This window comes from Spermophilus citellus (genome assembly GCF_964194105.1).
Source record: "Spermophilus citellus genome assembly, chromosome: 10".
Classification (NCBI taxonomy): Eukaryota; Metazoa; Chordata; class Mammalia; order Rodentia; family Sciuridae; genus Spermophilus; species Spermophilus citellus.
Genome location: NC_138197.1, coordinates 113,037,829 through 113,053,451, shown reverse-complemented (window position 1 = coordinate 113,053,451; position 15,623 = coordinate 113,037,829). Strand labels below are relative to the sequence as shown.

At 35.7% G+C, this 15,623-nt stretch overlaps 1 protein-coding gene and 1 pseudogene across 2 annotated transcripts in view; both read right to left on the bottom strand.

The window, feature by feature from the left end:
- Window positions 1–808: 808 nt before the first annotated feature.
- LOC308658934 (sorting nexin-2-like) lies at window positions 809–2,973 on the bottom strand (annotated as a pseudogene). The gene is made up of 3 exons (XR_014024309.1): window positions 2,394–2,973; window positions 1,334–2,209; window positions 809–1,288 (listed from the first exon to the last, which is right to left on the bottom strand). The product of XR_014024309.1 is annotated as a sorting nexin-2-like (transcript).
- A 4,011-nt stretch (window positions 2,974–6,984) lies between these two features.
- ELK3 (ETS transcription factor ELK3) overlaps window positions 6,985–15,623 on the bottom strand; it is a 64,815-nt gene continuing 56,176 nt past the window's right edge. The window contains exons 4-5 of the mRNA XM_081309706.1: window positions 14,929–15,051; window positions 6,985–9,598 (exon numbers count right to left, since the gene is read on the bottom strand). Coding sequence (XP_081165832.1) covers window positions 9,500–9,598; window positions 14,929–15,051 — 222 coding nt within the window. The 3' untranslated portion in view covers window positions 6,985–9,499. The remainder of the gene's footprint in view (window positions 9,599–14,928; window positions 15,052–15,623) is intronic.

Sequence of the window (15,623 nt, the reverse complement as noted above, 5' to 3'; positions counted from 1 at the left end):
GAATATTTGTGTAAGCTTTACTAGTTGATCGTCCTTAATCCAAAAGTTGGATATCTGAAATGCTTTGAAATCCAAAATCTTTGTAGCATCATTGCTCAAAAAGTTTCAGATTTCAAATCATTTTAGGTTTTTGGATTGGGAATGTAATGTGATTGGGCTTGTAATGCTTTTGACATGCTGTTAAATTCAGTTTGTTATTTTTGTTGAGGATTTTTGCCTTTCTTTACAAGGGTTATGACCTGTAGCTTTCTTTTCTTGTAGAATCTGTCTAGCTTTGATATCAGGGTATTGCTGGCATTATAGAATGAAGTGTTCTCTCCAATTTTTTGGAATAGTTTGAGGGTTTGCATTAATTCTTTAAATATCTGTTAGAATACCAGTGAAGTGATCTGGTTCTAGGCTTTTCTTTATTGGGGCGTTCTGCTAATAATCCCCTTTCTTGTAATAGTTCTTTTCAGATGTTTATCTCTTCCTCAATCAGTTTTGGTAGTTTGTGTGTTTCTAGGAATTTATCCATTTTATTTTTGTTATCCAAACATGTTGGTATACAGTTGTTCATGGTATTCTCCCCTCATTCTTTTATTTCTGTACATTCAGCAGTAATGTGTCTCTTTCATTTCTAATTTTAGTAATTTGAATCTTTGTTTCCCTATCGGTCCAATTTAGTTTTATCACTTTTGTTGATCTAATAAAAAGAACCAACTTTTGGTTTTGTTGACTCTTCTCTTCTTTATCAGTACTTTTTTTTTTTAATTTGTAAAATATATAGTGGTTTAGTTAGATAGTTTTAAAAGATTTTACTGTGGAATTCAGCATAACTGCAACAAACATCCAATGTCATCTTAATAGGAATCATCTTATTGCTAGTCAATGGCTTTGGAAGAATCTGTACTATTTTATATTCCCAGTAATAATATATAAGGATTTCAGTTTCTCTTCATCCTCACTAATGCTTCCCAGTATTTTATCAGCTGTTGCTGCTGTGTTTGTACTAAGGATTCTAAGTACTTGATAACAGTTTTAAAATCCCTCTCTCATTCTTTCTCAAATCTGTTTTAGAGATCTGTTCAAAATCTCTTTCCCCTTGTACTTTTGCCTCCTACTCTCATATTTCGTTTTTAGCTTGCTGTATTTTATCTGGTTTGTTAGCAACCATCATTTTTGCCTCAGTTTCACATTTTTTTCAGCAAAGTAATCTGAGCATCTTACCATTTTTGCCAGCACTGCAATTTGATGGTCAAACACGACTTTCACTGCAGCAACAAGACGAAATAGTCACTAAGTAGTTCTGAAAACATATAAAAGTCAGCAAAAGCTTGTTCTTTTCCTCAACCTCTGCAAGCTGAGACAAAGCTCTAGATAAAGCAGTACGATCTTCAAAATTACCTAACATGGCAGCACTTTTAGCAATGGCAGCTGTGTTGGCTGAAAGTTATTTTCTCTGACAGACTAAGGCTTCAACACTGGCATGAAGTTTCCTAAGTTGCTGGTCTTGATTCTCAAATTGCCACTGCTTTTCTTCAAACCATGCATCCAATTCATTCATCCTGATTGTCATTTTGTTGACAGCATTTGCAGCCTAGTTCATCATCCTCAATATTCCTGCTTCACTTAGAGCCTATGTATTAACTGCTCTGGACAGCTCTGAACTTTCCAAGAAGTACCTTAAATCAGTATCCTGTAGTAAAGTTCGATGTTTTACTTTGAAGATACCATTCTAGAGCTGCTCTCCGTTTTTCTGCAGACTCTGTGGATGATGAATCTTCATCATATACTTTAACCTTGATCATACCTACTATGTTCTTCTCCAGAGCAGGTGGCACAATATAAACAACATGTAAATACTTTCTTAACTAATTTGCTATACAAACCAAGAAAGTCACTGAATCTTCTTTTAACTGAAAATTCACTCTTACTAACATGGAAAAAGAAGTCTTTGTTGTTACTCTATATGCCATATAAGCATTTATGCCATCACCAACTTTCTCTGGATCTGACACACCCCGTATCTATATCAAAAATATGTCCATTTGCTGCTGCTTCAATCTCCTCCCTGGCTCTATTGAGATCACAGGAGCAGACATACTCTTTGATTCAATTCTAGGAGCAATGAGTGTAGTAGGGGTGACAGGTGTGACTGCATGAGAAGATTCTGAGAAGAGGATAGTTTCCCTTTCTCGGTTGTCCAAAGAAACTTCTTCTGTGGCTTCTATAAAAAGATTTAATGGGGCTGAGGTTGTGGCTCAGCAGTAGAATGCTTACCTAGCATGTGCAGAGTCCTGGGTTCAATCCTCAGCACCACATAAAAATAAATAAACAAAATAAAGGTATTTGTCCATCTACAATTAAAACTATATACACACACACACACACACACACACACACACACACACACATATATATTTTAAGATCTTCTCTGTCGTCATCTAGTATGACTTCTTCAGGTTTTGGGCTGTTGGAGTTTACCCTAATATCTTCTGCAGGAAGACTAGCTGGTTTTGGAGATGATGGACTTGACGCAGGCAGACAGTGCTGGTGAACAAGTCTTCTCCATCCTCCAGCTCGAAGTCAGTGGGTTTCCTGTTCCTCAGAGGAGGAGGCTCCCTCTTGTCTGCCATCTTCACTTGCCCAAACAACTGCCTTTATTAGTACTGTTTATTATTTTCTTCCTTCTGCTAGCTTTGAGTTTAGTTTTTTCTTTTTCTTTGAAATGTATAGTTAGGTGGTTGATTTGATGTTTTTCTCTTTGAGTGTAGATATTTGAAGCTATAATTTTCCTCCCACCACTGTTTTCAGACTATTCCATAGGTATAAATACATTGTGGGTTTTTTTTTATTTGACCAAAAGAATTTTCTCATATCTGCTATGATTTCTTCTATAACTCCTGGTTAAGAGTATGTTGCTTAATTTCCATGTATTTGTGAGTTTTCCTTTTTTTCTTTTTTGATTTCTAGTTTTATTCCATTGTGACAGGAAAGACATTTGCATGTTTTCAATTTTTCAAAAATATATATTCATTTTGTGACCTAACATGGTATGTTCTGGAGAATATTTTGTGTGAACTTAAGAAGAGTGTCTCATTCTGAGAAGAGTGTTGTTGGGTAGAATGTTTTGTACATGTCTCTTTTGATTAATAGTGTTCAGTTTGTTTATTTATTGATCTTCTACATGGCTATTCTACCCATTATTGAAAGTGGACTATTGAAATATCCAACTATTATATGACTATTTCTCCTTTCATGTCTGTCAGTGTTTACTTCATATATTTGGGGGTTATGATATTTGGTGCACATATGTTCATAGAACTATCTTCTTAATACATTGAACCTTTATCAGTACATAAGGTCCTGCATCTTCTGTAATTTTTCTTAGTCTATTTTTTTTTCTGACAAAAATATGGCCACCCTATTCCACTTTTGGTTACTATTTGGTTGGAATATCTTTTTCTGTTCTTTTACTTTCAACCTCTTTGTGTGTGTGTTTGTATCTAAAGTGAGTCTCTTGTGCATAGTGTATTGATACACTATTTTTTAATCATCCTTACAATCTTTGCATTTTAATCAGAGACTGTGAAATTTAAATAATTACTGATAAGGAAGGACTTAGTTCTGCCAATTAGCTATTTATTTTGTCTCAGATGGCTTTGGTGCTTTGAATCCTCTGATACTACCTTGTTTTGCAGTTATTTTTTATTTTATTTATTTTTTTTGTAGTGTGCCATTTTGGTTCTCTGCTTCTTTTCTGTGTATTTTTTAGTTATTTTCAGTTTCCGTGGTTTTAAAAGATTTATCCTTTTATTATTTCTAATGTCACTGGTTCTGTTTTTTAAATATTCTAATATAGATTCTTAAATGGACTTTCTTTTTCATTGACAAGGTCATCCATATCAAAATGGTAAGAGGCAATAGAAGCTCATTAGCTTATTGCAATATATATTAGCAAATATATATAGCAAACTTGCAATCTCCAAAGGTTTTAGTGCATTACTTTAGACTTAAGGAACATTACAGTGTTTTCCCCTCTTTTCTATTCAGTTTACATCTGGAACTTACTTTCTAATAGTGAGCTTAGATTCTGGGTTTAGTTAGATAGGAATTTCCTTCAGCATCATTCCTAGCTGAAATCAAAAATTTCCATCACTGATCTAGAAACCACTGAACTCACCATTTTTCTATCAGACTAATACAGAAAGACTGTGACCAAGCTAGTGATTATAAAGCTGCTTGAATTTTTGATCTTTGATGTTGGGGAAGACTTTTCATTAGTGGCTTCTAAGAGAAATGGGAAAATTAACTTACTAGAAAAAATACATTTCCATCATGTTACTACTTCAGAGATTATATGTAGGGGCTAGATGTACAGATGCACATTTGTGAGAGGGAGGCAGAGAGATAAATAGGAGGGACTGAGATAGAAATAAAGATGGCTGCTCCCATTGCTTCTTCCACCTTAGCCCTACTGCAGTAGAGATGCATGGACATATCATAAAAATGAACTAAGGAAAGCTTGGCATCTGCCAACAGTCTTGGATGTTTAGAAAAGGATGGCTCCATTGGACTCTGGTTGGAATATGGAATTCGAGTGACTCCAGACTTGGGACTTATGCAGTACTCTTGAGTCTTTCCTGGAACAGTGCTGATTAAAAGAGCCACAAAAGCTTCAGTCATTTCCCCCAGCTGTATTGACACTAGTTCCATTCGTATAGCTTTCATCTTGTTTCCTTCCTTGTATGTGTATACAGCAAAGGTTGTCAAATAATAATTGGCTGATATGTCAAGGGTTAATTTTATGTCTACATCTATCATCTCTGGATGATGTTTGTACGTAGTTTTTCTAGAAACACTGAAAATCAGCAAGAGATTGCTTTGGGCCCGCTCCAGCCATCTTGCTCTTCTACAGTCTCCTAGCCAATCATTCCTTCATTACTCTACCATTATCTGGAAGCTCCCTACTTCCTTTGAATTTATACTGTGTTGCTACTAATTCTACATTATTATCTCATGTGATGATGATTTATAGGCTGTTCTCTGTAAAGGTAAATCCAACAGTTTTTTGTGTTCCTAAAATGTTTCTTCTCTCACCTGTTCTTTAACCTTTCTCTTTTCTCTGCTTGTTCTTTTCTTCTGTCCTTCTCTTGGCCACTCTCTCATTCTTCAGGTCTCAATCTGATTATTTCTTCCAGAAGGCCTTCCCAGACCCATTCCCTATTCTGTCATAGACTGGGTTATTATATACCCTGCTGTTTTACTACCTTTATTTCCATTAGCCTTCTCATACTTAATCCTGTGTAACACTAATCATATTTTATTTCCTTCACTTAAGTAGTAAGTCCCATGAAGGAAAATATATTATGTCTCACTCACCTCTGTCCCTAGTACCTGATACATGTTAGGAAAATAGTAGCATTTGTTGATTGAATGAAGATACACCTATATGAAGAAATCTGGGTTGTAAGTAAAATTTGTCAGTTAAATTAACTTGGTCTTACCTCCTCTATCTGATATAACCAAAAACAAATACAGCAGTCAAAAATTGGTTAGAATTAGAAGATAAACTTCTTCCTAACAGGCTGAAATATGTGACTTTAGAAACTTAAGAACTAACCCATAATCAACATATTCCTCAGCACACACACACACCGCTGGGAACACAGGACTGGAAATAAAGTCAGTATGGGAGAAGTCTAGGTAGGGCCAGCTTTATAATGACCAATAATCTGCTCTCACAGAAAACAATATATAGCAAATATGTTTAAGATTTATATATGTCAGGTAAGGTTCTGTGCAAAGATGTAGATTGTAAGTTTAAATTCTTTTGAAGTACGTACGGGTTAAGATAGTGGTGTCTGTAATCAAAATGCAAGTTTTGAAATCCAGCCAACTCAGTGTCGCTGAAGCAGCTAGGAAACCACTCTGGGCCTCCCTTTCTTCATCTGTAGAGTGGTATATGATAGTAGTTCCCTCCTAGGGTTGTTGGGAGGACAAATAAAGTAAGCCCTGTAAAAAGCTTAGAACAATGCTTGTACATAAGTAGCTTATAATAGTTGCTGACATTAACTGAAATTATGTCACCTAGTGAAATAAAAGTAAGTCTTAGGGTAAGTCTTAGGGACCTGACTCATTGGGAGAGGGTCCCAGATGACCATGGTGTGTGTTCTTCAGTGTGAACCCTGTGGGCAGGGCCATAAAGTCCCAGTTAACCTTAGGGAAGGGAGTGTGCGTGTGGAGGAGAGGTGCCTGTGGATATTTAAACATCAAAGGGCATTTTGTAAATCTGAGTTGAACTATTTTATATAAACAGGGCTAAACAAATCTGTTCCCTTTTTGAGAAAAGGTACCTGTAACTATTTTCAAATGTTTGTTTCTTTGTCAAGTGAATGATTTCCTACTGTACCTAAAGAATATGTTATAAAATGTATAGCTAGGAGTTTTGTGACCCTTTTTGGCACAATAGATATACTAAACGTGTCAGTCTAGGTCTCCCTTAATCTATTATTTTCCCCTGCTTCTCCTTCCCTGCATGCACACCAGTCTTCCCATATCAGACACAGATAGAGACATTTTTTAACTCACCCATGAAAACCATAGGTAGGTCAGCCTGGAAGTGAGACTGGGTAGAATAATAACCTCTTTCATCAAACCTAGCAGTTCACATTCTCCTTTATCAAAAAAAGTAGTCTAAAAGAAGAACAATGGTTAGGTTTTTTTCCCTCCTTCATCACTTTTTCCTTCTCAATACAGAGCAATTAGTAGAATTTAAGATTTAAAAGATCAAGGGACCATTTTTCAAACCCATTCCACTTTCCCAAATTCATCCTCAATAATTATATATACTTCTTTATGTAACTGTATTTAAAGTATTTTTTGATGTGCCATATTTAAAGGTAGGTAACAAGATAGATTTACCAACTTGCTTCCATATGGAAAAATTGAAGTTTGGGTTGTTGCAAGTAAATGAAAGAAAACCAACCCACTACCTCTGAATACCTTTTATCACAAAGTATTTATTCAACAAAAATAATATTACAGTAAAAATGATACATATATGAAAGTGAATGAAGATTTGCAATCATAGAAAAGATGTGTACAAAGAGACCAATGTTCAGGTTGTATAGTTCTAACAAACTTTAGCCATAGCAGTTTAACACTGATCAAGTAAACATTAAAAAGATGCCGGGGTAGGTAGGTGGGATGGGATTTGCTATTCTTTGGAAACTGTTTTTTGATAAAGTATTTATTTACGAACACACACACACAGCATGAGGCAGCACTCTGAGAGTTATTCTTTCATATCTATAGTTTTCCCTGCGTTAGAGCATTCTGATCCGTCAAAAATTATCTTTCCATTTCTAGTAAATGGATCTAAAGTATAGTTAAACACAGTATTTGGAGCAGGAAAAATACCAGGAATCAGATTTCTGGCCATTTTAATATTTCCAATCAGCATTTAACTTCAAAAGTATGTTAAATTTTTTTGGTTGAAATTATTGCACAATGACTTCTTTTAGTTTCTCTATAAGAATCTTACATTTTATATATATTATTTTATTTTACAATTTTTTAATGCTGTTTCTTTACTTAACATAGTTTTGGACCAGTTACTTAAAGATAGGCCTTGGGGAAATGAAATTGGAACACCAATTCACTGTTCCACTTTGAATGAGTTTGGTGGCCCCAGGCAACTCTCACCTTCTCTTGCATACCTGTCCTGATCTAGAAAGCCGTGAAGGAAAGCATTCTCATAGACCCTTTTAACTCTTCTAGCTCACACATTTTTCTTTCAGTAATTATCAGTTCCCTGAACCAGCTCCTCTTATTTTAGTAAAGAATTAGCCTATGAGGGAGTAACAGTAGTGTTTATTTGTAGTTTGGAGCCAGTACCATTACTTTATAGTTAGAGGCTCATTGGAGTGATTGAGTTTTTCCCATAAAAGCATGTCTCCACATAATATAGAGAAGCTCCATTCCAATTGAAAATCTGAATTTCTAACATAATTTCAGTTTTTAAAAATTCAAGAATGTGTTTTCATAAAGTTCATTGTTTAATCTTCACAATCCCTGCCATTTAATGCCTGGTTTGGATCAGCTATTTAGTCACATTTTAAGTTGGTTTCTGTTACTTTTTAGTTAAGGATTACGGTTAACCTAATTTTAAATGGCACTTTCTAGTTCTCTTATCTACTTTGGAACATTCCTGCTTTGTGCATAGGTGTGGTGCCTCTGGAATGGTGCCTACTGATTTTTTTTCTTTTTAATAGAACAGAAAATGTTTCTTTTATCACTGTTCTAAACTATACTACACAAAAGAATTTCTGTGTTATATCTTCAGTTAGTTCCACAGTGATGAGATTCCTGAAGAATTTTGTCAAGTTTTCTTCCATTCTCACCATAAAAAGTAAAATACAAAGCAGTTTATCCTATGTCTCAGTTTCCACAAGCAATGCCTTCAATACCTATAGTACTGTATTTGTGTTATAGTACATTTTTTGATCCATCAAAAATTGTGAATATCTGTCCTTATGAAGGTTTTACAAAATTGCTTCTTTGTTGTTTAAGTTGGCACCAGTGAGCTGCTTTCAAAATGTTAATTAGGTTCCAGGTATTTAGAGAAACCCTAACTCCTATTGATAGAATAAATATATCGTGTGGATGTGATTTTTCTCTTGGAAGAACCAGGGCTAATCTTTTGAAATAAGAATACGCTAACCTAAGAAATACTATAGTAGTTTAGATGATATGGACTGGTAACTTTTTCCTTTTCAGATTTTTGTTAGGGAGGAGAAAAGACATTATGGACATCTAAGAGGCTTCAAAGTTTAAAAAATGCACTTTAGAACATTTTCTTTTATGAATGTTTATTGTCTAAATATGGCTTAGTTTATTTTTATAAAAATGTTACTTGGACATTACATTTACTGAATTTCAATTCAAAAGATTCTAAGGCAATTCTCATACAACTGAAAGCAAAAAGGAAAAAGTGATACGAATATGCTTTCATATTTTTGCCTACTTGTGAAAAATAATGAAATTCTACTAAAGAGCTGTTTGATACTAATTTTTGTCTTTCAAACATTTTCTCTTAATACTAAAAAATATATAAATCATTTACATAAAACTAAATGCAAAGGAAGGCACAGCTGGTTATAGTGTATATATAAGCACAGTTCAGCATATGCAGAATTAAGGAGAAAAAAGGTTCACATCCTTATTAGTTATATTGAAAACATTAAGTTCTTCACTGTCAACAGTGCTCAACACTTAAGAGCTAAGAGGATATAAAAACAAAAACATTAAAATTCACTTAATGCAAAACAGATTTCCATATATACTTGAATATATAAAAAAGTTTTTTTAAATGCTAACATAAATGTAGACTGATATGAAAAGTGCAAACCAAATTAACAGAGGGTTTCACGAAGTCCTTCTCATGACACAGGTAAACTAGCCCATGGGGACAAATTTGATCAGTTAATGAGTTCTTAATTGTAGCCAGACATCATCAGGATTTCTGAGAGCTTGAAGAAAGCAGTACTGGAGAAGCAGCTCTGTCCAGACTGGGGATTGGCACTGGCATGTGGCTGTTAAGCAGTGTGGGGAACTGCAGGGCACACACACAGAAAAAAAAAAAAAAAAAAATTGAATAATTATTACATATCACCAGGAAAAACTTGGGTTCCTTACATTCCCAAACAGACCACAATAGTTCAGTTCTCTCATCACCCCTGTAATGGAGCAGTTGCCAATCTATTTTATAGAATAATTTAAAGATGACAATTGCAAGATTACCTAGAGCAAAGAAGAATAAGGCCCAGAAAACGATAGGCTACTAGAAAAAAGTACATAAATTAGATGTTGCTAAAGCATATTCAAATATCATTTTTAAAAGGTTCCAAGTTATCTAGGAATGCCAATCTGCTTTAAATATTGAGAAACTTTTTTTTAAACAGACTCTCTTTATGAATCAGTAATTTCTAATAATACATTTTGGAATTTGTCATCCGCTTTTCAGAGTACTACGAAGATGTTTCTCAGTAACTTAAAAATATTTACCTTGAAAGATTTAGAAGAAGTATAGAGTTGGAAAAGTATTTTCTTTGATAAATAATATCAAACTTATTAGAAAGATGACTCATAAGGAAATAACAGTATAAAGTTAATTTCTGTACTGCTAAGCAACTAAGATGATAAATAGCAGGGTAAAGGTATATGTTGTAGTGACAAGTGTCAGGTCTGAAGCAAATGCATCATCTATGCTTCCAACTGAATAAGCAGACGAGAAGGCCTCCAATACTTGACTGTCTGCACCTAGATATTTTATTGCCTAGGATGATATGTGTCAAAATGATTTCCTATACTTCCTTGAAGCTTAATTCCTATTTAGTCCAGAGTAAGTTTAAATATTAAACTTCAAAACTAAATGTCAAATTACAGAGCCTGGCACCTGTTGGAAGTACAACAAATATTTGTAGAACAAGTAAATATATTTTTGCAATGTTCATACTATTTCGGTAACTTATTTACGCCTGTGCCTTCTTGCTTATCAAGGGCTGTCATTTCATTTGATACCTAGGGGCTATGAAGTAAGTTTTGTTATCTCCATTTTACAAATGAGAAAACAGTTAAAGTTCTGATTACCTAAAGGTCACAACTAATAAGCAGCACCAGCTAATTTCAAGCTCTGACTGGAATTTTTCTGTACTAAATTGCCCAACTTCTTATTTTGGCAGGGGTTAGGGGATGTCTAATTACTGTTTTAGTTTCTTTGATGGTTATTGGTATATTCATGGTTCTGTTTCTTTCCTGGTACTTTGGAATTTTAATTTTTTCTAAAATGTTATCCACTTCAATTGTGTTTTCAAATGCTATACATATATTTATATTCATATTTACGCTCCTAACCAAACCACTGTTGTCATTGACTTGGAGTGAACACCAGAAGGAGAGCAGGTCTTAAATTTTTATTGTTAATCTTATGTTTTGGGCTTTTTTTCCATCCTGTTGATATTTTCAAAAGAATCCCCTGTAGTTTTATTAGTCTTCTCTGTTGTTTTAAAAAAGAGTTCTGATTTCTGCCCCTCTTATTTCTGTACACTCTGTTGTCACAGTTCTCAATTAGCCTGGTTTTATACCCATGTGTTTCTTAGTCATTTTTATTGGCTCTTTCCTACTACAGAAGTACAAGTTACAGTGAATACTGCAGAGATCCTACTGGTGGTCCAGAAAGTAGCTAAGGTCAGGGACACATGTCTGGCAGAAGCCACCAACAAAACTCGAGCCCAGTGCTCTAGATCTGGACCCCTGATCTTTGTCCGTGGATTTTTATTCCCTTCCATTCCCTGTCCTTTAGCATTTAATCTACAGAATAGGAATGAACAGGTCAACGCTATAGAGTCAGAAGGATGTTTAGCATGGCTGGCCTGAGATAACCTGGGGCAGCTTTAAGGAACCAAAAGGAAAATGTGCTTGATAGAAAGGCAGACCAGGTCCTGACTGAGAACAGGATATATGTTGTGGGGGTGGGGAGGGATCACTGTCTTTTTTAAGTTGCAGCATATACCAAGCTTCTGTCTGCCATACTTGGATTTGATGACCATTTCCATTTTAGATGTCCCCAGCCAATGCTGCTTTTCCAAGAAAGCTGTTCTTCTCTGGTGCTCTAAGTTAGTGAGAGTAGTGGTTAGGGATACAAACTAAATTTGGACCAGGGTTCTGCTACTTGTCAGTGTGTGATCTTGGGTAAACTGAGCAATGTCTCTGCCTTAGTTTTCTCATCTTTAAAATAGAACTACTGATAGCATTAAATGAGAAGCCATGAAGAGTGGCCCAGAATGTCTGACACACAGTAAGCCCTCAATACATGTTAGCTGTTAAGTGTTATCACTTAATCATTTTGCCTCTTCCTCATATTTACTACCTACTTACTCCTAAAACCAAACTCAAGGTCTTCTCAATCTTGCCTCTGAAATGTCTTCCAAATTGATTCCTATGTCCACCATTCTGTTCTAAAAGATGACTGTCCCTTTAGTATTTGAAGTAGAGAATAATTTTCTAGTATTTGAAGTAGAGAATAATTTTCTCCTATCTTCCTGATCTTTCCACTTTCTCTTGAATTCTTCCTTCACATGGATATCATACCTAACAGTGTAACAACAGATTAAAAAGGTGGAACTATTGAAGCCCACACCTCCTTTTCAGACCTCATCTATCATCGGGTCTCCTCCTGAGAATACTTTCCATATCCAAACCCAGGAGATCTATTAAGTTCTAAACTATGCTTTGCTCTCTATCAAAATCCTGTCCCTTCTCCCAGCTCAGCTCAGGTAGCACTTCTTCCTCAGAGTCTGTCCAGTCCCTGGATGCAAAGAACAACTCAGTCCCTCAGTCCCTGCAGCACTCTGTTTGTTTACTTTCCTGTTTACATTGTATAGCTCTTTCAGCCCCTGCTGCAGAAGGTTGCAAATATTTACTGGGTTAGATTTATTGAACAAAAAATTTCAGCACACAGTCTCAAATGAAAATTTTAGCTAGCTCCACCTGGTTTCAACATGTATCTGTACCTACTGGGTACATTTCAAATTTGATAAAAATCTGTTTGAAAAGTTGGAGTAGAACAGAAAAGTAAGTTCAAAATGCCAAACTATCCAACTGAAAGACATTTCACTTTATTTGTAAATCTGCATCCTTGACATTCAACACTTAGCACAGTGTCTTTGGCATCTTGTCTCTTTACTGAAGTATTTCTAAGTTAGAAGCCAGTCTTCCAGACTGGCTAGTGCCTTTTCTTCTCCTTTGAAATTATTTAATATCTGCTATAATGATTGTACATGAATGAACAGTGAGTGTACAGAATGATCGTGTGCAAAAACTCCTCAGCTCTGCCAGCTATCAGGATTCCAGCCTACCTTTGCAAAAATCACAACAGGAAACCTGCCAGCATCACTTGAGTTTGTTGTAGGCTGAGTCTGTTTTTTTTTTTCTTTGCCAATACATTAATAGCGTACATGAAAGAGGTTTGTTATTTTGAAAAGAGATGATTTTCATTAGTTTAAAAGAGACTTAATCATAATCTGAATGCTGAAACTTTATCATTTGTAATATCTAGTTTCAGAAAATCTTCCTCTTACCATGTTTTGTTTACCATTTTAAAAATTGCTACATTCAACTACTCTTTTCATTTGAAGAATAATATTTTTAAAAGTACAAAATTGTTTTCCCTTAGTTTCATGGATCCAACCAAAAACAGAGGGCCCAAGGCCATATAACCCATCCCATTCAAACTGGAATGTGTTTTTTCAGGGCTGCCTTTTGAATGGCACCAAGAGAAAAAAACTGGTCTATTTGGTGAAATTAAAATTGAAACTCAGGGCTGGGGATGTGGCTCAAGCGGTAGCGCGCTCGCCTGGCATGCGTGCGGCCCGGGTTCGATCCTCAGCACCACATACCAACAAAGATGTTGTGTCCGCCGAGAACTAAAAAATAATAAATATTAAAAAAAAATTCTCTCTCTCTCTCTCTCTCTCTCTCTCTCTCTCTCTCTCTCTCTCTCTCTCCCCCTCCTCTTTCACTCTCTCTTTAAAAAAAAAAAATTGAAACTCATAGGCAAGTAGCCTTTAAATGCATTAACTAAGCCAGATGCAGTGGGACTTGGTTGTAATCCCAGTAACTCAGGGCTGAGGCAAGAGGATCACAAGTTTGAGGCCAGCCTCAGCAACTTAATAAGACCCTGTCTCAAAATAAAAAGGGCTGAGTGGGTGTGGTGGCTCTCTTTAGCTCACCATTCTTCCAGTGAGACCCTAAATCTCATCTTGTACATTATGCTTCTGACACAGAGAAGGTACTTGGCATATATTAATTTTGACAAGCAAAATGACCAACTCAAAAGATATAGAGACTTGATCATTTTAACACTTATCTTTTGTTGACATTTCTTTATGAGTTTTTAGCATCTTTTCATTTAGACAGTCACTGATAATTACTGACATCATTTGTAAACCAAGCAACATGCTAGATGCTGGGAAACACCATAGGGAACAGGATACAGTTCAGTCTTGATGGCACACAGTCTACTGAAGTTTGCCAGATTAACAGGCAAAATGCTAAGTGCTAAATGCAGTGGGAATGAAAGACCTGCAAACTAGTTTGCCATGAACCACACTGGGGACACAGGATGCGGTGTGGATGAGACAAGGCTAGAATTAGGTAGAGGGAGTTTGCACTGTGTCCTGCTTCATTCCTGTCCCTAGGATCTGTCCTACCTATACACACATATACAAACAATAATAGCTTGAGTGGGTAAATATCAAAGAAAAAAATCACTAATATCCACATGATAGTGATACTACTGCAAGATTCTAGCATGTAAGTGAATAATAAATATGTTTTCTGAATCCAGAGAGTTCTACAAGATAAAGCAACTAAGTCTTCATTGTTTTTTTAACCCAATGCCCAGGATACTTTTTTTTTTTTTTTTAATAACAGAATAAGAAGAACTTGATTATGATTCAGAAGTATTCAGGTAACTTTTCTACCCCAGTAAGGAGAAACTGCTATTTTTAGTTTTCAGTTTATTTCAAGTAAATCAGTACATTGAGTAACTGGATTATCACTTTTAGGTCTTTGATTAAATTTTTTTCTTGAATTTTATACTTTCCTAAAAAATTTACAGTTTTCATAGTCAAAATTAAAATTTGCAAAACACTTAAAGAGCTAATTGTTGCATTTATGGACAGCTGACCTACATACACCATTTCTGCTTCAATAAAAATGTCTGCCTCTTAAAGAGTATGCAGCCCTGTCCCTATGAACACCCTTACAACTGAACATATTAACCAAATATTAGGCAGAAACCACCATCTAAAGCCTCTGCAGGATTGAGAGAAAGGATATCCCTTAGAAGTTCTGTTTAAAAGTTCAGTTCCAAATGCTCACCTGGAACAGCGTGTTTGGCCCTTGCAGCCTGGCAGGACTCAGTGGAGCGACCGGACTAAGGCTGCTCCAGAAATGTATGCTGGAGAGCAGTGGACTCGGGGTCAGAAGCAATCCATTTGGTGTCTGGGAAATAAAACAAATAGTTCTTGGTAGAGGTTCACCTGACTCTAGCTGTGATCAACAGAGCAGCACAGTGGTTAGGTTCACTCCCATGGCCAAGAAGCAAACCTCGCCATCTTGAGAAAGCTAGGCAAGTTTATTTCTGCAAGGCGGTGAACAGTTTAAATTTTCTTCAATGCTAATTTTATTAGCAATTTATAGAGGAAAAGAGGTATTGACATTCTGGTGGAAAACTCAAGTTTGTAGCAACTTTTGTCCAAAAGGTCTTTTCAACTTGCTCCTCTCCTAAATTAAAGAAAATTTAGTATACAGGCAAAATAGGACCCCAGGAAGGGGCTTGATTTTTTTATTGAATTGTTTTTTTACAATGGAAACTCTATTTAGGTCACAAACACACGAGGGCACACATACACATTTTAAAATTATTTCTTCACACCTTGCATTATCGACCAGCCCTTTAATAGATTCTGCTGTTAAAATACCCTACTGAAGCTTCTTAACAAGCTCTCAGCTGGGTTTTCCAGATTTTACTCTGGAAGTGGGATTGGTGAGAATTCATTACCCTGGCAATGGTG